Source organism: Larus michahellis, chromosome 3 (genome assembly GCF_964199755.1).
Source record: "Larus michahellis chromosome 3, bLarMic1.1, whole genome shotgun sequence".
Taxonomy (NCBI): domain Eukaryota; kingdom Metazoa; phylum Chordata; class Aves; order Charadriiformes; family Laridae; genus Larus; species Larus michahellis.
The window spans coordinates 91,146,386-91,169,980 of NC_133898.1; the positions used below are offsets into that span (position 1 = coordinate 91,146,386).

At 38.6% G+C, this 23,595-nt stretch overlaps 2 protein-coding genes across 2 annotated transcripts in view; both read left to right on the top strand.

Moving 5' to 3' along the window:
- Nucleotides 1-15,623, top strand: part of UBE2J1 (ubiquitin conjugating enzyme E2 J1) — a 31,510-nt gene extending 15,887 nt beyond the window's left edge. Inside the window, exons 5-8 of the mRNA XM_074581161.1 lie at nt 1,400-1,505; nt 3,928-4,057; nt 8,276-8,407; nt 14,413-15,623. Of these exons, the coding sequence (XP_074437262.1) occupies nt 1,400-1,505; nt 3,928-4,057; nt 8,276-8,407; nt 14,413-14,682 (638 nt within the window). The 3' untranslated portion in view covers nt 14,683-15,623. The remainder of the gene's footprint in view (nt 1-1,399; nt 1,506-3,927; nt 4,058-8,275; nt 8,408-14,412) is intronic.
- A 1,465-nt stretch (nt 15,624-17,088) lies between these two features.
- LOC141741156 (gamma-aminobutyric acid receptor subunit rho-2) overlaps nt 17,089-23,595 on the top strand; it is a 35,405-nt gene continuing 28,898 nt past the window's right edge. The window contains exon 1 of the mRNA XM_074581160.1: nt 17,089-17,733. Coding sequence (XP_074437261.1) covers nt 17,546-17,733 — 188 coding nt within the window. The 5' untranslated portion in view covers nt 17,089-17,545. The remainder of the gene's footprint in view (nt 17,734-23,595) is intronic.

Below are 23,595 nucleotides of genomic sequence, written 5' to 3' on the forward strand. Positions count from 1 at the left end.
TCAAGCAACAAGATCTTTAAACTGAAAAAAAATAATCTCATAAAGAGTGTTTATAGAGGAAAAGGAGACAGATTTTGAGGGATTAAAGGCACGGGAGAATTTGAGAAATGTAAAGTCATGAAAGAGCGACATAGGAGGATTTGGGAATGGTATTAAATAAATGTGGGGTGAAAGGATTGAGAAACTGAGTGGTGATGGTAAGCTCTTATTTATTTGGATGCACAAGCATTAAGAATTCTCAGACTACTTAGAATATTCTTTGTTGTTTTTTTTTTTTATTAAATTGTTCTTATGAAAATACTTTAAATCGTATTACTTTATCCTGTTTGTATAATCACTAAAATCAGCTTGAATGTTGATAGAGGGGAGTGTGGTCGACTTTTAAATCTGGTGCTGTACTTCTGAACACTCAAGAGGAAAGACAACGTGGTCTGAGTTCGGAATAACTGAATGTTTTTTACCGTTTTTTTTTAAATTTCATTATCACAGAAATTGAGACTTCACACAATTCATTCAAGGCAATATTTCTGCATTTATATAATTTTTGTCTTGCTGAGTACAGTACATCAGTTATTTCTTTGGATATCAGTTGCGCTTTTAAAAGATGGTGATAAGATCTTAGGAGTTTTCTAGCAGACCACTCTTCAACTTTTGTGAAGTCTCTTATGTTATTTTTAAAGAGTAGAAAATACTGTCTTCTAAGTAGGAGGTGTAAATATCCTATCTCTGTTTTGTGGTGCTTATATTCATGTGATATTTATTTACCAAATCTACGAGCAAAGTGTCTTGAATTCTTAAATTTCATGACTCTGTAAAAATGAAGGATAGATATTGTCAAAAGAGGTGTTATAGATGACAGTTCTGTTATGAGCTGTTAGTGGTAGTTAAGTAAGCTCTTTCCGCAGCATAATTACATACAAGGAACAAATTCAGTGGTACGTTGCTTAAAGAAAACCACTGAGCTTGTGCGCACTGAATCGCGGAATTCATGTCTAATAGAAAACACACACAAAAAGAAGGTGGCGTTATGAATCCTCTTCTTTTCCTCACCATTTATATTTTAATACTGCCTTACCTTTATTTCTTCAGAACCCGTTTTAAAGTCTGGAACTCTAATCTTTATATTGATGCAATGTTTTTGTGACAACTTTTCTTCTCTGTGTTGACTGATGGAAGAATAAGGGCTTGCCTTTCACTTATAATGTGAAGTTTAAAAAAGTGAAGAAAGCCTTTCTGTGTACCAAAAAAGCCGGTGCTGCTTGTGTGAAATTCAGACTACTCCTTTGGACAAAATTAAGTTCTGCAGGCAGAACTGCAACTTTTCTGTACTTCGTGTAGAGTGAGATAAAATAATAGTTGTTTCTGCAACCTTGTTTCTATCTCTGTTTTCCCATTTTAGTAAGAACAGCTTTACTAGCCATTATTGGATTTATGCCAACCAAAGGTGAAGGAGCAATAGGATCTCTAGATTATACACCAGAAGAAAGAAGAGCTCTTGCAAAGAAGTAAGCACTTAAGTTTGTTACTGTAGGTGTATATATGTGTATATATATATATACACACACACACTCTCTTTTAGGGTAAACCATTGAGTAGAAAGTAAGTCACTTCAGTCCGTTCTCTTGCATTTATTCCAAATATAAAAGAAGTTCTATACCTTGTGTATTTTTTTTTTCCTGAACACTGTGCAAACTCAGAACTTATGGTCAAATAAAATACTTTGAGAGGGCTGTGTTCCTCCCAGCTTTGTGTGGTCAAATTAGAGGTTTGCCTGAAATTGACTCTGAGAGGTACAATTAACATTGTGATGCAGTGGTAATTGCAGCGTGGAGGGAAAATGAGTCTGATGGAATTGATAGTAAGTGTAAGTGGGAGAGAAAACAACCAAAACAATGATGCATCATTTCCCTTGAGTAAATAATAATGAAACAACAACAATAAAAATATGAAGCACCAGTTTCTGAATGATTTTTAGGAAATTAACTTAAAATTAGATTTGTGCCTATGATGAAATGATTAGCTTAGTGGATAAGGAGAAAGCAGTGGATGTTGTTTGTCTTGACTTTAGCAAGGCTTTTGGTGCTGTCTTCCTTACTATCCTCAGAGAAACTCATGAAGTACAGCCTAGGTAAGTGGGGACAGTAAGGTGGATTAAGAACTGGCTGAGCTGCCTGGCTCAGAGGATTGTGGTAAGCAGCACAAAGTCCAGCTGCAGGCCGATTGCTACTGGTGTACTCCAGGGGTTGGTACTGGCACCAGCGCTATTCAGTGTCATTAACAACCTGGATGAGGGGGCAGAGTGCACGCCCAGCAAGTTGGCAGACAATGCAAATCTGGGAGGAATGGCTGATACACCATGAGATTGTGCTGCCATCCAGAGGAACTTCAGCGGGCTGGAGGAATGTCACCAAGTTCAATAAAAAGAAAAGCAAAAGTCCTGCCCCTGGGGAGGAATAACACCAGCTGGAAAGGAGCTTGGAAGGGGACAGCCTGGGGGTCTGGTGGATACCAAGCTGATCATGAGGCACCAATGTGCCCTTGCAGTGAAGAAAGCTAGTTATATTTTGGGCTGCAGTCGGAAGAGCATTGCCAGAAGGTTGAGGGAGATGATCCCTCATCTGTACTCAGCGCTGGTGAGATATCTGGAGTGCTGGGTCCAATTCGGGGCTGTGTCCATATCAACATACAAGAAAGATATGGACTTACTGGAGTGAATCCAGTGCGGTGCCACGAATGTGATTGAGGGGCTGGAATGTGTTTCATACCAGGAGAGGCTAAGAGAGCTGGGAGTGTTCAGCCTGGAGAAGAGAAGGCTCAGGGGATCTTATCCATATGTACAAATACCTGGGAGGAAGGTGTAAAGAAGGCAGAGCCTTTTCACTGGCATCCAGTGTTGGTATGAGGCAATGGGCACAAACTGAAACCCACAAAATTCAATCTGAATGCAAGAAAACACTTTTTACTGTGAAGATGGTCAAAGCACTAGCACGGGCTGCCCAGAGAGGTGGTGGAGTCTCTGTCCTTGGAGGTATAAAAATGTGAGTGGAAACAGACCTGGGCAACTTGCTCTGTTTGACTCTGCTTTGAGTAAGGAGACTGGACTAAATGATCTCCAGAGGTTCCTCCCAACCTCAGCTATTCTGTGATTATCCTTAAATGAACTCTTACACCTGTGGGGGCTTTTTTTGATCTTTCTCCTTTCCCTGTATTGGGAGGAGAAGGTACTTGACCATATCCCTATCTTATAAGCAAAGTTACTGTATTCTAAATTGTAACTAGTACCTTATTTTGAAGGCAGCTGTGAGCTTATTCTGCCTGTATTCTGAGACAGTCAGAAGCTCCAACTTTTCTGTCAGCGTGGCACTGAGTCAAAGCTAATAAACCCTACTGAGAAGCAGGGTTTGGTGGATTGGTCTTGATACTATACTATCGAGGTGGTGTGGTTTCTCATGGTCTTGGAGAGCTGCCTGCAGTGTGCCCTGTAGACAAATTATGTGTGCTAGAGAGGAAGGGTGATGCTCTCATAGAAGCTGAAATTCCTGCATGTGAGGTGCAAGCTCCTGGGTCCAATTTAATGTTTGTAATAATAGTTAATTAATAGTAATAATTTACGATTTTAATTTGCTGCAGATATAAAGTAAGTTTTAGAATGGTAAAAAAAATATTAATAAAGTATAAATAATAACAATATATAAGTCAGTTAATATTTTTCTAAATGACATGAGAGAATATCTATTTGTAGTATAGATAATTCTTAACGTATTTTTTTTCAAGATAGTGTGATTTGGGTCGGGGGGAAGTACTTTCAAGCTACTGGTCTTGACACCAATTGTCTTTCTGTGGATTGTTTTGCAAATAGTTTGTTTAAACAAGCACACAGGAACATTACGAGAACATGCTATTCTGAGCTATGTCGTTTGTGGCCAGGTCACAAGACTTCTGTTGTGAAATGTGTGGCACATCTATGAAGACAGCCCTCTTACCACTAACATCCGGAAGCATGTCAAGCCAGGCGGACAAGGAGGCTAAGGAACTTGCAAGACAAATTAGCTTCAAGGTGAAGTCACTGTTTAAACTTTCATCTCTGTTGTATAGATGTAAAAAAATTATTGAGGAAAAACTTGTAAATTGCAGAAACATTCATCATTTCATAAACCTTCATCAATCACTACGTGGAAACCTGGTTTTTTTTGTTTTTTTTTTTTTTTTGGGACAGTCCGAAAAAGAAAAATAGGAGTGGATCTCTTGCATTGTGCCAATTAATAAATTGTGCATCTCAAACACTGATTGATTAGCTTTAATTTCAGTGGTGAGCACTGTGGTAAGAACTGCCTATCTATGTTGGTTTTACTTCTTTTACTTCCATGTTTTCAGTCACTAATAACTTGATTAAATTCTCCAGAATTAGTCTTAACATAAAAAGTGTTAGGACTAAGTTTCGGCAAAGCTAACTAAATTTTTTTTTTTCCTTTGTGATTCCCCGCCCCCCCCCCCCCCCCTTTTTGGCTTGTGGAAGGAATAAAACATATTCCTACTGAAAAATGGTTGCAAATTCTTTTGATCTACTCTACAGCTGAAGATACTGAAAGTTGAACTCTGGTATGGAAGTTGCTGTTACCCAAAAATGTGTTCTCTAGCTTGTGTTTCAGTGAAAGTAAGGTTTGTTCAGCCAAATATGTGCCTTAGGAAATTGCATGTGTTGCATGCACAGTGGTGTTTTTCACTGGATTTTCCACTAAACTCTTAAATCAGCCACTAAGGAAGACTGCTGTGCATGAGGCAGGGAACTGCACTGAAATATATTATGACAATGTGACATTGGTGCAGAATGCGTCCTCACTAAGGTCAGGGATGATAGTATGTCCTCTTTTATCACCATTGGTCTCCTTCTTGTCCTAAAGAGTACTTTTTTTTTGTGTGCGTAAATGCCATGAGAGTAAAGATTGCCTCCTGCAGAGCATTAGAGCAGCTCATGGTCTAAGGGAGAGTCCAGCCCCATGGCATTGCATTGGCACTTTGATGTTATGGCGCAGGTGGGAAAGGCAACTCATCTCTGGAAAACATAAATAGTATCATAAGGAGATTGTGAGTGACATTAGACTATAAAGAAACCCAGTACTGTAAAAGCGATGGTTCTCAAGCTTGGGGGAATAATGGGCAGCTGTTAACCTTCAACGGTTGGACTCGATGATCTGAAAGGTCCCTTCCAACCTAGGCAATTCTATGATTCCATGACTCTGATTACTGCCAATTTTGCAGGACCTGCATACTGCTGTGCAATCTTACATCTAGACATGTTGACACAGTTGCATCTGTGTGTAATAACGCTTATGATAAAGACATCTCAAAATATTTTACAAAGATGAGAAGGTACAGGGACAGAGTTTAAAGCTGAGCTACTTAGAGAAGCAATGGACTGCTGTCTCCTGGCTTTTTTACAACATATAAGGGTTAAAAAGTGCAGGATTAATTTTTGCTTAAGAACTACTAATTTTCGTCACAGAAATTCTAGAAATATCAGAGTATAATTTTTTTTTTTGAAAGAACTCTTAACTTAAATTTCATACCTTTATCAGTTTTAAAATGAAGGACTTGGGGACATCAATCTCTAAAGAATATTAGTGCGTTCCATGTAACTCCACCTCCTAAGAACAAGCACTTAGCAAGGGAAAAATGAACAAACGCCTCAGGTTTCTCCAGCCATTTACAATCCATTGTGGGTTTTTTACAAGGTAAATCAGTTCTATCCACTGGTTGCACCTTCCGTCCCTTTCTCAGATCAAATTTTAGGGATTGATCTGTTTTTTAAGCTTCATGCTTCTCTGCTTTGCTTTGTTATTGTTTGTTTGATTTATGTTAAGCTGAGGCATTTGATTGATGTGTTTGTAGTAAATAAATAGTATGAATTACTGGCAGGGAATACAAAAGTTTTTAATCGTTTGGATATATCCCATGTCAATTTATGGGGTAAGATTTAACATCAGATTGCTGATTGAGTGCATAATTCGAGAGAGCCTCTCTACTAGCAATTATACTGGCAATCTCTACCTTATCTTGGTCCTTAAAGAAGAGATTTCCTAACTTTTTCTAGGTGATCCTGGGATGATGAGAAATTATTTAATACCAGTTTTAAGCAAAATGGTAACTTTAAAAAAAAACAACCCATGTGTAGTATCGAGAAAGGAATATGAAATTCAGGAGAAAAAAGAAAAACAAACCATGTTTTCTCACTGCAGTTTTCCTTCTTCTGTGGGCCTCCACCTTTTGTTCCCGTCTGTTTTAATAGAAAATTACATTATTTTTTTTAATCAGCTTTAAATTGACTTGCAGATTGTTTTGTGCATTTTAGGTGCTATATACCATAAATTCCATTCACCTTAAAAAAAGAAAGGATAGATGACTAATAGCATATGCATTACTGTAAAATGATATAGTTTATCTACATGTTGCCATCACAAGACATATTTTGCAGTAAAATAAATTCTCCACTCACCCTCATTATTATTTTTAAACATGGTGATCTTCTGTATTCTCTCCAGCTTTTCTGGACACAGAGGTAAGGGCTGGAGAAAAGAGAGACTTGGTGACAAAAAAATATTTCAGTTTTGGAAACTTTCAAGTACTTTATTTATTTGAATGTTAGTCTGACTTCAGTCTAGCATACTAGACTTAGTACTTTCATGAACTAAAATAAATCAAGTACACATTTTGTAGAGTATGTGCTTTGTAGAGATTAACAGTAAAGATGAAGTGAGCTTTTCTTGGAAAAAGCAGAAGTATGAAAAGCAGTGGTCGCGGATTCCAGGGAAGGAACTTGCAACTGGATATGGGAAAGGAAAATTCACCCTGCTGGTTGTCAAATGCTGGAGCAGGCTGACCAGAGAGGCTGTGGAGTCTGCAGCTCTGGAGATGCTCAAAACTTGACTGAACATTACTCTACTTTGAGGAGGGAGTTTGACCAGGTGACATCTAGAGGTCAATTCCAGCCTAAATGATTCATAATCCTGTGTTGCTTTGTTGCTGGTCTGTATTTGAGTCATAACTTGTCCTAACTAATATTAGAGTTCATAATAGTCAAGTGCAAAAGGAAAGCAGTGTTGTCAGATTATAAGTGTTTTTAAGTCTTAAATTCAGGTTGTTTCAGTGATATATTTTTCATATTCTCCTAAGATAATATACATCAAGAAACAGGGAATTTAATTTCCTCACACAAAATAGTATCATGAAAAAGAATATTGTTATCTTATGATCTTATCAGCTTTTTATCACCATAACTGGTTGTTTTCTAATACACTGTATTTCTTACTACTACTACCACTACTTATATCTGCATCTGAAGACAAATACTACATTTGGAATTGTCATCTTTATAATAAATTGAGATCTAGATACATAACTTGGGAGGTAACTTGCTTGCTGATAAAAATTGATCTGGTCATGAATTTATTTTTTTTTTAACATGTCAATTTTAAAGTGTTTCAGTTCAGAACTATGATGCTATGTCCTTTTCCATTCCCAAGGGATTATTACAGGCATATATACTGTTTAAACAAGAGGTTTGTTCATGGTCTTCTACATGTCACTACTGATGTCTTGTCTAAAATTTCTAAAAGCATGAAACCTAAATTCTGGGAATTGATGCTTATTAGACATTTTATACACATGTACAGAAGTGGTATTATAAGACTTGTGTTTTTACTTTTGCTTGTGCTGAAATTTAAATACTGGAAACTGAGGGACGTGTGCCTGACACAGTGTAGTGCAGGGTCTATATGCTCACTCTGACTGTGAAGCAGCTTTGGTACTCGAACCAGTATAGCCACATTTAATTAGCGCTTACTGGAGGCTCATTAGCCCTGCTGTGAGAAGTAAGCTAGATTAGTTCACTTGTAACAACAGTAGTCAGCATTCACTTAAGGACACGAGAAACAGAAGTTTTGAGAAATGGTGTTATTTCTGGCATAATGTTGACCTGGATCTTCTAAAGATTCTTCTTTTTTGCTCTATACATCTGTGCATTTCTTGAATGTTTTAGCTGTTGTTATGTGCAAACAAAATTGTTTTTTAAACTGATATTTGCACATCTATACTCTTATTTCTAAAGAATGAGATTTTCTTAAACCTGTTGGTGTGAAATGTAGTTGGCGTACTTGATTATTACATTTCAATAAGTCTCATATTCTCCATAGATTAAAATACACATTCCAAAATAAGCCAAGTCTCTTAGGAGCAATTTTCATCTTGTCTCTGAAGCGTACGTGTGTCCTCCTTGTAGGCAGAAGTCAATTCATCCAGGAAGTCTGATGCTGGACCCTCAAATGTGTCAGGACTGAACTACTCTGCTGCTTCACGTGAGCCCCAGCAGGATGGTGCAGCTAGAGCATTCCAGGATCCAACAAGTGCGGCGGTATGGTCTGTCTTTGAGCTTTATCAGTGCAAGTACAGGCATAGTCTGCACATGAAATCAATACTATTAAGTTGATTGGAGGCTTCATTAAGAATATGTAGTTCATGCTTTTCTTCTGTACCTTCTGCATAATTTTATATAAAATTTACATGTAAACTTTAGCAAACAGTATGCTGAATCGTTTTTAGAAATAAGCCTTTTTGCTTTCACTTCCTTCTCTTAAAAAGAATAAATAATGTTCTTTTAGCAATTCTTGTTCCCAGTAGTTCCTTTAATGTATGGGTTAACAGTTCATTAAAATATTACGGTGTCTGAAGTACTACAATTTGCCATCTGCATAACATATCATAGTTTTTTGCAATAGAATTCTTAGCTAGAGGCAAAAAATGTTTCAGTGATAATTTGCAACTTTTAAATATTAATTAAGGGTATCTTCCTGTTTTTTATAACCTCTTAAGTAAATCTGAATAAAATATTCTAACCATTTGAAGTATGACACTTCTGTTTTAGTACTGCTAGGTGTAGGGCTTACATAATGGTTTCAGAAGTGACCGGGGCCTGGTGGTGAGCCAAGGCAGCTGCTGGTATGACTGTGGCAAATGCAATCTGAATTCACTGATAAATTGCAGGCAAATCCCAGCTAAGCTGTCTTTTTTAGGGAGGATGGGTCTGCAGATCGGTTAAAAAAACTAAAACACGTCAAATAACGTCAGACCATCTGTTGCATGTTTGCAATGTATTTTCAAGCTATGTAGAAATATAAACGTGCTAATAGCATACTTTTTTCCCACAATAAGGATTTTTCCAGATTTTCCAGGATTTAATAAACCATTTTATTTTATTCTTCTTATTACAAATCCTGGCTAATATAGCAGAACTAGCCAAAATACCAAGGCATTGCTAGTATTTCCTTGAGGAAAAAGAGACTGATTTTTCCTTTTATTAACACCACTTCTTAGAAATTTGTTCTAGTCAATTATGCTGATTTAGTAAGTAATGATTGACTTAATTTTCAGCGGAACAGTCCCATGCAAGATGAAACTTTTAAACATTTAAATGTATGTAAAAATATTTATGTGTGATAAAGTTTAAATAACGAAAAGTGGATACATGTTTTAAGAGATCAGACTGTCACACTCATGACTGGTAGAGTTTGAAGCAATACCTGTGTTTCTGAGCTGCCACATTTTAAGTGTTAGTAATATTCTGGAGCCATTGGGGAGTGAAAGCATACAGCCACACAGTGGAAGAAAGAAATGGGTAACAGGAAAGACTACTGTAAAGAATCTGAGCTTGCTATTTTTGTGTTCTTATACATGCAAAAGTTAATACATGTCGTCCCAAAGTAGGGGGCCGGAGGTCTTGAACTGCTAAAAGGCATGCAAACCTCAGACCCTTTCTACTCGGCTGGGCTTCTTGCATGTGTAAAGTCAGTTTGTTGGGTTAGTTCTTGTGTAATTCTAACTTGCTGAGTTGTAAGTGTTAGATGTGGGCAACATCAAAACTATATTTTTGTTCTCTTCTTGGATAAAATATTTACCACTTACTCTACAAATGCGTGTTTAATTAAAAGCTATTGTAGAAAATTTGCTGTTGGGAACTTGAAATGTTATGCCCTTTGAGAATAAAAAGGGCAGAGGTAGACTTAATGCTCAATCCTTGTATTAGCTTACGTCCTTCCTTCTGGTGTAGTAGATCTAATGCGCCTAATTCTGAAGTCATGGGACCTTATGTCCTGCTACACAATACAGAGGAAAAAAGTAGCAGTAATCATGCAGGAAGAATGAAGTGTTACCTTTCTTCTGCTCTTGTAACAGTTGTAACCGATCTTCCTTGAAAACATGATGGGAAATAGGCGCTAAGGAGAGGGTGAACCTGTAGGTGAAGAGGGAATCTGTAAACTCTTTTATATGGGAAAACCAATTTACAGAATGCTTCATGGGCAAGTTTGTTTTTTCCAGCAACAATTGTCTGTTCCCTGATTTTTACCTTGAAGCTGCTTGAAAGGATAGAGATTTTGCAATGAATTAATGGCAGGACAATTGTGAGTACAGAGATGCCTTCCTGGGATAGGTTTAGCAGAATTCTTGTGTGAAGAGCCAGTGCGGAGTAGTCTTACAAAACACCTCTGACTAGACTACTTCTGACTCTATAAGTATGCAGACACACTTCTAAAAATTAATTTATTAAGTTTGTAGTAGCTGTTGATATCTACTTAGGGCATAGTAATGGTACATTACTCCTGTTTGAATATTCAAATTGCAAGCAAAGTACTGCTGAAAGTTGGCTTGATTAAAAGAAAATTAGATTCTTCCACATCTGAGCAAAAGAATGTTTTTGAATGAATATATTGTAGATACTCAGGTTGGATTCAGGTCCGGATAAAGTCACCTGCTATGCCATTGGTCCCCTAAATGTTGGTACCAAAACCCATCACAGCCCGTGGGACTAGTTATTGGGGCTGGAGAGCACTTTGGCTCACTGAGAAGCAGAAGCTTTTGGTATGATGTCCCACCTTGGTGTTTACAGTCGATGTATAAAATTATAATTCTTATCAAGTACCAAAACGACAAGCTAAAAGCTGTGGTTAGGCTTTTTACTGATGACCTGGGAATAGATTAGACCTCAGTACGCCTACTATTAAACGATATACTGTAGTAGCGTCCTCAACTAATGTACTGGCCAGATGAAGCGTTGTAATGAGGAGTGATGACATAAAGAGTGTAACTGAAGTCAGCTAATCTTGACCTGATGAGGGAGGTTTCTATGAGAAAAGGAGGCTATGTTCTGATACATGAGATTTATAGAAGCCCTTATTTTTAATCATATGTTCTGAATTATATATTGTTAAAAAGTGTTTCTGTTTATCCCTGTTAAGTGGTGTCTTAAGTTTTGTAGTACTACAGCAACAATTTTAAATGTCTTGGCAATCTGGAGTACTTGGCCTGACTTTGATTCATTATTAGCCTTTCAGTCCTGCTGTATCAAACTTCAGCTGTTCTTCAGTTGGAAGTTATATGGACAAACAAGTATTTCACCTATCCTTATATCTTCTTGTTTCTGTATCTCTCTGAGATCATGAGTATAACTGAAGGAGGCTTCAGTAACCCAGAGGTATGAGTTGGTTCTGAGTTCCTAGAGTTTGCTATATTTTTAAAACATCCCTTCCAAGATGATTATTTAATACTTCTAGCATTCTGATAAATGTTTTTAAAATAACGGCCTGGAGACATAAGTGATGCAGTGAATGCTACCATTCTGCAGTAGACTGAACACAGGGTAGATTTCCTGACTTGCATTTTCTTACAAAATAGAACTCTTTGGTAATTCTAATAAATGTCCATTTTACTAAACTAGCCTTATTTATCAAACTCAGATGTCCTTGAAGCAAAGTTTTCTACCAGTCCTAACAGTTTCAGAAGCTTCAGAAATAATAGGACACACAAAGTGCGTATTCAGTGACTGTAAATATCACATGTTAAAGGTGGCTACAATGTAGCTTTTATTAAATATTTTTATTTTTAGTCTATTAAGTTCTTATCCCCAACATTGTCAGTATGCTCTGGCAGAAAATACTTAAAATTGGATGGAAATTGTGTCATGTGAGGTGTTGGGTTAGTCTAAGAATCTTGACATTTTTGCTTAAGGAGAATCTAAAAACTTGCCATAAGTGAAAACACGAAGATTGTGATTTATTTATTTTTTTTTAATTTTATTTATCATACAGCCCATCTGCCATTTTGGGGATTCTTAAGTCTTCAAACAAAAAAATCTTTTTCTAGATGTATATATTATTTAAGATACGCTAGCATCTGGTGCCAAGTTTATATCGGGTAATGATCGCTCCTTTCTTATCTAACTTCCTTCTGCATGTCTGCTAATACTTGGTCGTTGATTATGTTGGGAATCCCAAGGCAGTGGGTTAGCTCAGCTTTGGGTGAAGTACTCAGTCTTCTCCTGCCCTGATGCGTCTATATGATTTCCTCCCAAAAAATAATTTGAAGCCTTGGAATTGTCAGTGAGGTTTCTCTTGAATTACAGCTCCGTTCATGTCAGTGTATGGCACTTTGTCTCATTCAGAATGGGGTCTTTTTGTTTTATTTTTAAATTAAAAATTTGCAGTGTTGGGTAGAAACCCACATATGTGACAACTAATGCTAGTTACTTTAGTTAGGAAGCATGAGGGATCAGGAATATTTCTAGACTTTTTTTTTTTTTAAATTCCTTTTTAAAAAAAGCTACTTTAAGAAGAATAACACTTTGCCTGCTGAATTTGCAGTTCTTGCTTCCTGAATTCACTTCTCTGCCTCTCCCCTTCTGAAAGATGGGAGTGTGGATGAATCTAGGAACTTTCTTTTCAAAGGCTCAGCTTTCTTAAGTCTTTATTTTCCTTGGCATGAGGAGCTTTCAAGTGGGTTCAGCATGAAGGAGAATGACACTCTTCTGCAGTGTAGTGGAAATCACGGCAAGCTGCTTGTGGTGTTCTTGGCTGTCTCTGCTGATAAAATAAATCTCTTACAAACATTTTTATTTGAAGCTACCATAGCTGCTTGCTTGCTTAGGCAAGAAACCTATGTAAATAGGCAAGTTGTCAAATGTGGTGAGTAATCACATCAGTACTTCCTTGCTGATAATGAACAGTGGGAAATAGTAAAGATGAGGAGGCAAGAAAGGAAGGTCTTTTCCCTGGGCTAGTCAAATCACCGACTAGGTGAAAATTTGGAGATTATTCTCCCACATACAGAATATGTGGCCAAAGAGTCACAGGGGCAAGTACTACTTACTGTCTTGTGGATCATCAAACCTGATACACAGTTGAGGACGTTCCCTAACTGGCCATATGGAAAGGATATCTTTTGTGGATATAGTAGCTGGCCAGAACAGTGCTTAGGGTTATGTATATTGTGTAGGAGGCTTTTGCTTGCACGCAAATATAAAATGTCCAGAATTCCACTTTTACCTGCTGTAATGATGATCAGTCTTTTAGAAGAAGGGAGGAGGGGGGAAAACTAGCTTTGGAAAAACTCTGGAAAATAGCTGCAAGTTGCAGTGGGAATACCTTAAAACTGTTCTAAGAAGTAAAAAGAAGACTTAAAAAAAAAAAACCCCAAACTTTTTGTCATAGCTACTTTCTTTTTAAAACACCTTAAAATGGAACCTTGTCAAAATGTTTATTTCCAGCAACTATGCTGTGTTGCTATTTTTAATATTGAAATGTTGAAAGTTTGGGCTTTTAGTATTGCAAGCAGTGTTAGGCCAGTGAAATATCAGAACTCATCGTTTCAATCTTACAAACTGAAAAATTATTTTCTTTAGAATACTCTGAACATCAGTTGTCAACATTTATTTTTTTACTGCATATAATGGTACACCAACGTTTGACCAGTAGAGGGCAATGGGTATGTGCATGCGTAGGTACAATGCTCCATAATTTGTGCTGGAGTCACTTGGATGTTTCATGTTCAGGGGTTTTGTTTTTTCCACTGTTGTTGGTGGTGATGAGAGCTGAATTTTGGACCCAGCTGTCCACAGGAAGCAGGGCAGTGTTGCATAATTGGAGATCTCTGGACTTCTGTCCTTTCTTTCTTGCCCTCCCCAACTTGTTTTTCCTTCAGTAGAGATGACATTACAAATTCTCAGAGCCTTAACTATCTGCAGGATTATTGAAGATTACTTGAACTGAAAAGAGTTACGCAAATCCTGGACAAAGATACTTGAAATATCTTAATTTGTAACGCAGGCAGAATTCAAATATTGTTTCACAGACTTTCTTCACACTTCTCTTGTCCTTAGAACTGCTAATTTGCAGCTTGAAATAGATGACTTCTCAAGATAGCCATCACTTTTGTCCATACACTAACAATCTGGTAACTACTAGTGACATGTATTACCAGGCTTTCAAGTATTAACAATTATCTGAAGAGCGCATTTTAGTCCTAATGATTTTATTCCTTGCTAATCATATGCACTGCCTTGCCTCACGACTCTTCGTGTTTCCTTTTTAGTCTGAAACTCAGAATAGCGGTGCAGCGTCTGGTCAAGAGCATACTCCGCCTGCGTCCACCAACATGTCTATGAGCCCTCGGCAGCGCCGTGCCCAGCAGCAGAGTCAGAGGCGGCCTCCATCTTCAACTGACTTCAATCGGGTACAGCAACCAAGAGTCAACATGAACCACACTGGGTCAACTGTTCTGATTGTCCTGCTGACTTTTGCATTGGCAGCTCTTATATTTCGTAGAATATGTTTGGCTAACGAGTATATATTTGAGTTATAAGGTTGTTTCTGTCGTAACAGCGGTGACTTGAATGCTTCATTGAACATTCTGTATTGGGTATGACATGAGAACTGTTTACAAAGGTTACTTTTTGTATTTACGCTTAAATCCTTATGAATGTTAATGTACCTACAGATACATTACTTGTAAGAAAAGCGAAGTTGGACATTTAACTACAACAAGTGTTAATTGAGTGCCCACTAGATACTTGGAGAACGAGTATGGTGGAACAGTAACGTTAAGGCATGTGGGGAGGGGAGTCATTTTAAGTAATTTATCAACTAGAAAAAGACAATTTAAAAATTAAGTGGTTGATTCACTTTTTTTATGGAACATAAATGCAATTAATCACTCCATCGAAATTAGTGTAACATTTGACAAGGAATTCTAAAGTGAAACACGAATATGTGTTTGTGTCCAGTGACCTCTTAATTTAGAGGGGGTGCAGTTTTGTAACCACTTTTATTTACCATGACACATTTCTAGAGGGAGAGCACATACAAATTGGTTGTGATGCTGCTTTGTGTGTGTGAAAGGGAGAAAGGAGTAGGGGAGGAAAGAAGGGGCCAGTAAACTACTTGCATTACTCTGATTTTTATTTTTTGGAAGAAAGATTGGATAATCTTTTGCAAGATTTGAATATCCTCTTCCAATACTCTCAATTGTATATCTTGTTTTTTTAAAGTTGAAGGTTATATAAAACATGTCTATTCTTGCAATAGTTATAAATATGTAATATAATTATTTACCCAGAGCTATTGTCTTTTAATTATACCAGAATATACATAATGTGTTGAACTGAATGTTTCATGTGTGGTTTTAATTACTAAAGAAAATTTAAACCTTATTATACTTAAACTCTCATCTATATGAACATGCTTAAGAGAAATATTTATTAAAACCTTGGTAGTAATAAAGAGTTTCAAGCCAGTCTTCAGTTATGTTTCAAGTATCACATGGCCTTTTGTTTGGTTGGTGGCTTTTTTTTTTAGTTTCAGTTTCTTTTTAAAACCTAAAATCAATATTGGACCCAGAGGCTTTCTGCATTATTAGTTTACTAAAAAAATAAACAATTGGTAATATTCATGAATGCTGTGAAATCACATATACAAGCAGTAGACCTACAATTGTAAGGGTTTTGGGAGGTTTTGTCTGTGAACATTTAAGTATTGCAGTTAAGTAGAAGAAAGCAATCAGTGGGATAATTTTCCTCTTGTATTATTGTTCAGATTTAAATGTATTCTAGCACGTTTATTTCAAAGACAATGAAATTTAGCTAACTTTCATTACGTTGCTGTCAAACCTGGTAGCACTGACTTAAGTGGGATTGTCATCCTGTTTCTCAGCAAGTATTTATCAGGCTGCCTGCAACTTTCTAGAATTTTGTTAAGTATAGAGTATGTATTAATGTTTTGAAACATTGGAGTAGGTAAAATAACATCTAAAATTAGGAAAGCCCATTTTGTGTCTAAGGCGAATGTGGAAATTTAAAAAACAAATCAAAACCAAAACCCACAAAACCTGAGTTCTTTTTTAGCGCTTCTTCTGGGTTGTTGATAATCTTGTTTGCAGGTACAATGGAACAAAAATCAAAAAATAGTTTTCTTAAGTTCAGACAAAAGCATGTAGTTTGTTCAGCCAGTTCAGCAGTTGCTTCCACATTCTGCTGCAGAACAATTTGATGTCAGTATTTTAATTGATGTGTTTTTACCTAATTTGTATGTTTATTTCATTAGAAATTTAAAAAAGCCAACAGCAACCAGAAAAACCGTCACCAAAATCCCCCCAAAACCCTCTCCAGATCCTGTAGCCCCTAAAATAAAAGTACGAGTGTTTCCTAGTTGGTATGTTGCTTGAATACCTGCTCTGTTCAAATATTGCAAACCTGGGCTCACAGAAGAGAGTTCTGGAAGGGCTCTGACCCAAAAGAAAACTTTGCTGGATTTTGACTGCTCTGCTGTGAATGTGCTTTTCTTTTCCTGGAGACTCACTGGTCTGTGCCAAGCAAACTTTTGCTCTCCTACCTGTACCACGTGCTGGCTATTAAAGCAGCCAAGTCTTCTGCAGAGAGGCAGCCTCCATCGCCCTTTGGGCTAGCAGAAAATAAGATTTGAACGGTTTCTGAAAATGGCCTCCTCTTTGTGATTAAAGAAATAGCTGCTTTGTAGCTTTTCATTTTTATTTTCAGACTTTTATTAATAAAAAAAAGTTAAAATGCCTGATTGTGCAAATACCTATTTGAAAAATTAAATATTAATGGTGACTTGATTTATGTAAAGAGTCTATTGCATGTATAGATACTGCGGGGGTTACCGTGTTTTAATTCTCCTTTAAAAGTTAACAGTAAAGAAAATAATTTTCAGAGGAAATAGCTCATCTTTTATCTTCAACAGCACAAAGAGCCAGGCTAAACTGGAAAACAAAATCTCGACTGCTACAAAACCATTGAAATATGTACATTTTACAATGATATGTGTCTGAGACATGGCACAGGCACTTCCCAGCGGAAGAAGAAGCCCGGCGAAGGAACAGAAAATCTGGAAAGCCTAATGAAAGGGGACAGCCCGGTTTTACAGAGTCTGGCAGAAGGATAGCGCTGCCCCGAGATTAGGGGATTGAGCAAAAAGCTGGCGTGCAGAATTGCGGGTTTTTATGTAATGGCTTTAGTAAATATCCTTTAGGACCCAGTGGAAATGTTTGGTGAGGCAAACTTCATGAGTAATGGCCAATCGTTAAGCGGTGATGAGGGAAGAGCTTTGAGTGAGAAACCCCTGAAAGCCTCTCGAAAACACCGCGTGGGGAAAGCAGCGTTCCTACCACCCATCGCCGACGAACATGCGACGCCGGAATTAGAGTGGATTCGATGTTTAAACCCGGGGGGACTTGTACTGCAGGAGGTTACTGGAGCGCAGAGTGCCCGGCTCCTGTTGCCAGCAAGATGCCTTATTTTGCAAAACTCCTTTTATTAATCTTCTGCTTAGTTCTTCTTGTGGAAAGCAGAAGGCACAGGAGGAGGAGGTGGACAAGCCAGCTGGAGGTGCAGAGGGCAAGGTAAGGGTTATTAAAGCACGTAGGTTTCTCTTCCTGTAATGCTATAAATGCATTACTACATAGACATAAAAATCTGCCTTGTCAGTGTCTTTGTGTCTATTGTACGGGCAAACAGCTTTATAGATAATGTTTTCTGAATCGTGTCTGCTACTATATTCAGTTTTAACTGCAAATGGATGTGTTTAATGAGAATTAACTCTTAACGAGGCATGTTTTGCAGATAGGTTGTCTACTTCAGCTTGGTAAAAATATTTTTAGCCTTGTATGTGAATTTCAGAGAGAATTTGGAGAAGTTGCAATTAATAGAGATGTTCAAATCTGCATGTTGTTTCAGCACTGTTTCAAGAGCAGGTTATTTACCCTGCTTGCTGGAATGTCTGTGCTGCTTACATTCACGCGAAATATATTTATTTTCTTACAATTTGAGGTGGGGGTGTTGGTTAGCATGCGTGGTATTAACTAACAACTTCTAAATCCCTGGAAGTTACCCAGGGATTGTAAAATTAAAAATACATTTTGAAGAAATACACGGAAGCTTTACAAAAATACATATTTTAAAATCAAATAAAGGCACAAGAAAGAGTTAAAGGTCTTAGCAAAGTTTATTAGATTTACTGTTGCTGAGATTTGACCAGAGGTTTACATTAGGAAAGATAATCTTCCAAACCTGTCAGACAGTGCAAAGTATGTTATCCTTTTTTGTAGTTATGTCATCCAGTGGCAATTATATCTTACAAGATTGTTCATTGTTTGAAGGGCACAAAAATAAAATTGGGTTAATCCGTCTTATTAAACGGCTTCGCTATGGCTGTAAACCTGCGTCTTTTCATTTATTTTGTTGGGTTTTTTAGTTTAACACTCAACACTTGTGGAGAGTGATTACTTGATTGATTCAAGTGGTTACTTGAACATTTTACAAAGAAATGTTGTGATACAATTGAAAGCAAAGAATACCTAATATGCTCTCAGATTTTTACTATATATTGGAAAATACAGTAGCATATGCTTTTAGTGACATAAATGTTATAAAGCTGGAACAGCTAGGGCCTGATTCTGAAATCCTAAAGCCAACTGAAGATTTTCCACTGATTTCCACAAAATCTCCATTATTTCATTTAACTTTGAAATTTTTTCCAAGTCTATTTCTGGGAAATACGGAGAATTCATCAGCATCATTTTCTTGCAAACCATTCACATGTAGTAGAGATCATCTACTTTGAAGTAACCAAATAGTATAAATCCTTCTTTTAAAAATTACTTTTCCCCAAAGTAGTGCCATTCTCTGGGTTAAAAGATGTTTGAATATTTTGTACTTCATTTAAACATTGTGAAAATAAATTACCATTTATATAGTGCCGTTATTTTTCTGAAGCTCTGATAGAGTGGAAGTCAAAGCAGCACTAAAATTATTTATATAAATGAGTTTACTATAAAGAATAAGTGATACCGTTTGGTTTCCTGTGGAATAATGATTTTAATGAACAGTTTTCCAGCCTGGTAGAACCTGAGGAACTATATGTCTTTTTGAGATATATATGTACACTCACACACATTTCCTATGCAATGTAGTTATTTAAAAGTATATAAAATCAAGTTTTAGGGACTATCAAGTGTGAATGATATTTTAAATACAGAAAATTCTGCAATACTGCCAAAAAAAAAAAAAAACAAAAAAGTGGATGGAGCCATGACATTGATATTTTAAATTTTCATTTATGTAGAAAAAATGTAGTTGTCTCTAAACCAGCAATGAATAGCGGACACTTCTAGTAAAAGGAAATTAAAACCAATTCCTGTGCTGGTTTTCTAATCATGCAAAAGAACAGAAAACAGTGTCCTTTTTAATAATTTCATCACATTTTCTGCTTCGTATTTCTCTTGTTGACTTACCGTAAGAAATGCAGTAAATTTTACAGTAAATGTATTAGCCAAGAAAATTTATTTCTAAGTTTGGGAATCTACATTTGACAAGTTTGATGCTTCATGTCCTTTAAGGCGATACATCAACCTGATCTAAAGATCTTTACACTGATTTTAGGAAGCTAGCTTGAGTTGCACAAGTGCAGAGCATCTCCGTTTCTGTAGCTCGTTACTTGAAGGTTGGAGGGAGGCTCTTGCCCGCGGGGCTCTGGGGGCGGGGGGTCACTGGTCCTGCAGGTGCTGAGGCAGCTCTCGGCCGAGTCTACGCAGAGAAGCTGAGCCCGTGCCTTCATGGGAAAGGAAAATGCTGAAGCCAGGTTAGGGCTGTGGGGCTAGGAACCCAAACAGAAATGCCAGGTTAAGGGTTGCCTGTGCATCCTTAATTACTCTCCTTGTTTTACGTCAATATTGAGCTGTCACGCATTATTTTTTCTGGGAGCGGTACCTCACTCAGCATGCTGAATGGGTAACGCTTGCTTAATTAGAAACTGTGTCATGTTTAATTTTCCCTTATTTCTGCATCCCCCGCCTCACTGATAATGCAGCTCTTCTACAAAGTGAGGTATAACTTAAAAAACTGCCTCTGTGCCGCATTGCCGTGACCATTGCCTGGTGCAGCTTCATGTTGTGCTCTGGAGAGCCTGGGATTTGCGTAGGAAATGGGGGTGTGCTCCTTGAGAATTGGTACTTTAATAGTAGGGGTTTTACATTTCCCAGCGACACAGTCTCTGACATTTATATATCACCGTCGTACTGACTGTACAGCGCGCGTGTGCGCGGGCCTGTAGCTTCCTCAGAGCATCAGCCGAACTGGAAGCGCCAAGCAAGTGCTGTTGGCACGTCCAACGTGGGGGTTTTGAAACCGTGTGGGGTACTCTTCAGTAGCTCTGCAGCGGCTGCGTCTCGGGAATCGTGAAGTGCCGGCAGTCCTCCCAGACTATCCAGCTGGACAGGATTTCCTCACAGAAAAAGAGAAACTCTGAAAAACAGTGCTTTTTGCTCTATAAAAGTTGCTGAAAATGCTTCTGGTAATGTTTATTGCTCTGCATAAATTGTCCTAGAAGAGACGGCTCTGGAGACATTTGCCATCTGGATTGTGCCATTGAATGCCATGTTTCCAGTGGCCCCTGCCCATCTGGCTCCGAGTCTCCGAGCCTGTTCCTCTCTCCTGCAAGTTGTGTGAAGCCTTGTGCTTCAACCAGCAGAAACATTGGGCTTTTGAAACTGAAGTGGCTTTGAGCTTCTGTCAGCTAAACGCTTCCTGCCAAGGTTTTTTGGAAATGGTCAGTGGTTTGGAGTATCATCTCATTAGAGATGTAATTTTCGGGGCATGCTACATGCCAGCCTTAGGTTGGGACCCAGAAGCAGAAGACAACCATCAGGGCATTGGCAGCACAAGGCTCAGCACATGGACTGTTTTCCCAAAGAGCGGGCCGCTGGGGCAAGTATCTGCTGATCCCTGCTGAAACGTCTGCGGCTGGCAGGCATGCTCCCGCTGTCGCCTTGCAGGGCTGCATTTTTTCCCCCCCAACTTTCAACCAGGTGCTGCAGACATGTCTTCTGGCCTGTGGTACCTCCCAGCCCCTACTGATCCCTTCTGCTCTGTGGTGGATTTTCAGAAAATTTGATATTTGTAAGTGGCTTAGTGGTTAAAATGTTGATAACCATTTTTTACAGGGCTACGAAGATGATGAGGGGATTGGAATGCCTCTCTTATGAAGAAGGGCTGAAGGATTTGGGTCTCTTCAGTCTGGAAAAAAGATGACTGAGGGGGGATCTTATCAACACGTATAAATACTTAAAGGGTGGCTGTCAGGAGGATGGGGCCAGGCTCTTTTCAGTGGTGCCCAGTGACAGGACAAGAGGTAATGGGCACAAACTTGAGCATAGGAAGTTCCACCTAAACATGAGGAGGAACTTTACTTTGAGGGTGGCAGAGCACTGGAACAGGCTGCCCACAGAAGTGGTGGAGTCTCCAACTCTGGAGACATTCAAAACCCGCCTGGATGCGTTCCTGTGCAACCTGCTCTAGGTGACCCTGCTCTGGCAGGGGGGTTGGACTAGGTGATCTCCAGAGGTCCCTTCCAACCCTACCATTCTGTGATTTGTTCAGCATTTTGGCTTTGTTTACTCTGCTGAGAAAATACTAATTTTTTTCAGTAGCTGGTCATTGGTAAATGCTGTGATAGAAATACAGAGTTATTTTAAGACTACCTTCAGAGTTGATAATGCTGAGGGACCGCTACATGTGATTCTGTTGCTCACCTGGGGTTCAAGTCCAGGGCATTGCACAGCCTCTAGTTCTGCAAGGTTTGATGTCTCCTGAGATTTTTTTTTCACCGACACTGTAGCAGCGCCAAATACCAGCATGAAACAAAAGCAGGGACAGCCATGCACACACAAAAATGACAGGTCTCAGAAACAAACCTCATGCCTTATCTTGGCTGTTTGCTCCACGTCTTCATGTTTGCCGTTTCGACTTCTCTGCTGTTACAAATGTTGCCCCCTCTGACTTTGTAGTAGCTGTGCAGTTGCCGGTGTAGAGTGTGAGATGTTCGAGCCTCCACACTGCTGCCTCCCCAGCCTGCCTGCGTTCAGCCCTGTCTCTTCGGCAGTCATGCCTCCTCCTGCCTCTTCAGCTCCCTTTGCGAGACATTTTACCTTCTGCTTGTGTTACTGCTCTTGGTTTTGGGCTGGATAGATGTAGGAAGAAGCAAAGAGTGCAGGGCTTGGGACACACTTGCTAAAAAAGAGGTACCATTTATTGCTGCAAAGAACGAATGTATTCTGCATTCATCTTTAATAAACTGAAAACATGCAAAACCATAGAACAGATTTGGCGTTTTTTTCTGGTTAAAACCCATACTTTACCAAAACCAAGCAAAAATGGGGGGTCCTAAGCAACAGATGATAAGGTGCGTTAGGCATGTGACCGTGAAATTTTCCTAATCTGTATAATAACAGTGATTGTGTGCATCCTCTGAGTTTGTGTCCATCATTTTCCAGGATATGATTTAGGGTTTTTTTTCTAGAAATCTGGCAAGGAAAGTCACTTTCCGTTCTTTCTCGCTTCAGGTGTAAAACCACAGATGTGTAAGTGTGGAGCATGTTACATCCAGATGTGGGGCAACAGAGTCTCTCTCCCCTGTGGCTTTGGGAACAATAGGGACCGGTGCAGCCATTCATGTAAACCAGATAGACCTGTCTTTTTATGGAGCTACCAGGGCCTCTTGGGCAACTGGGACTTGTCAAGCCCTTGAATTGGTGGCCCGAACAGGCAATGGAAGGAGACCTCCCCAAAATCGAGATCTTGATGTTCCCAACTTATCAGAAAGTTCTCGATCGAATCTGATCCCATGTGATCTGTGTACATTAATATTAAAGATACACATCTATGTGGGGTACGCTGATAGAGTAATGGAGAGAATAAATTTGGAATGCTCATCTAGGAGCGAGTTAATTGTTATGGCAGTCATAAACTGTTATTGCACCTTCTCTTTTTCATTTATCTTCTCGGGCACCTTTGCACCAGTCATATATTTTACTGGTTAGAAAAACAAAGTTAATGGCACCTTCAACTAATGTGTTTTGGGTTTTTTCCCCAGAGAATATACTGAAATGCAGTAAGATTTTCATTGAAGCTGTAGAAATATTGACCAAATCCTGACAGAAAATGGGATAATAGGAGCCAATGTCCCGTGACTATGAGATACCATTTTCTTGTGACCAAAGTCAACACTGAATTTTCCAGAGGGAGGTGCAGATACCTCACGGACCCTGGCTGCCGGCAGCTGCACCATGCTCCGGTCGGGAATCATGTTTCCTTTCAGGCTCACCACTTGGCCATTGCCTCATGCCTTACAGCATGACAATTGTTTCCAATTTTATAAGTTCTTTATCTTGCTCTGGGAAGGTCTGAACACCTGCATAGATACCCACTGC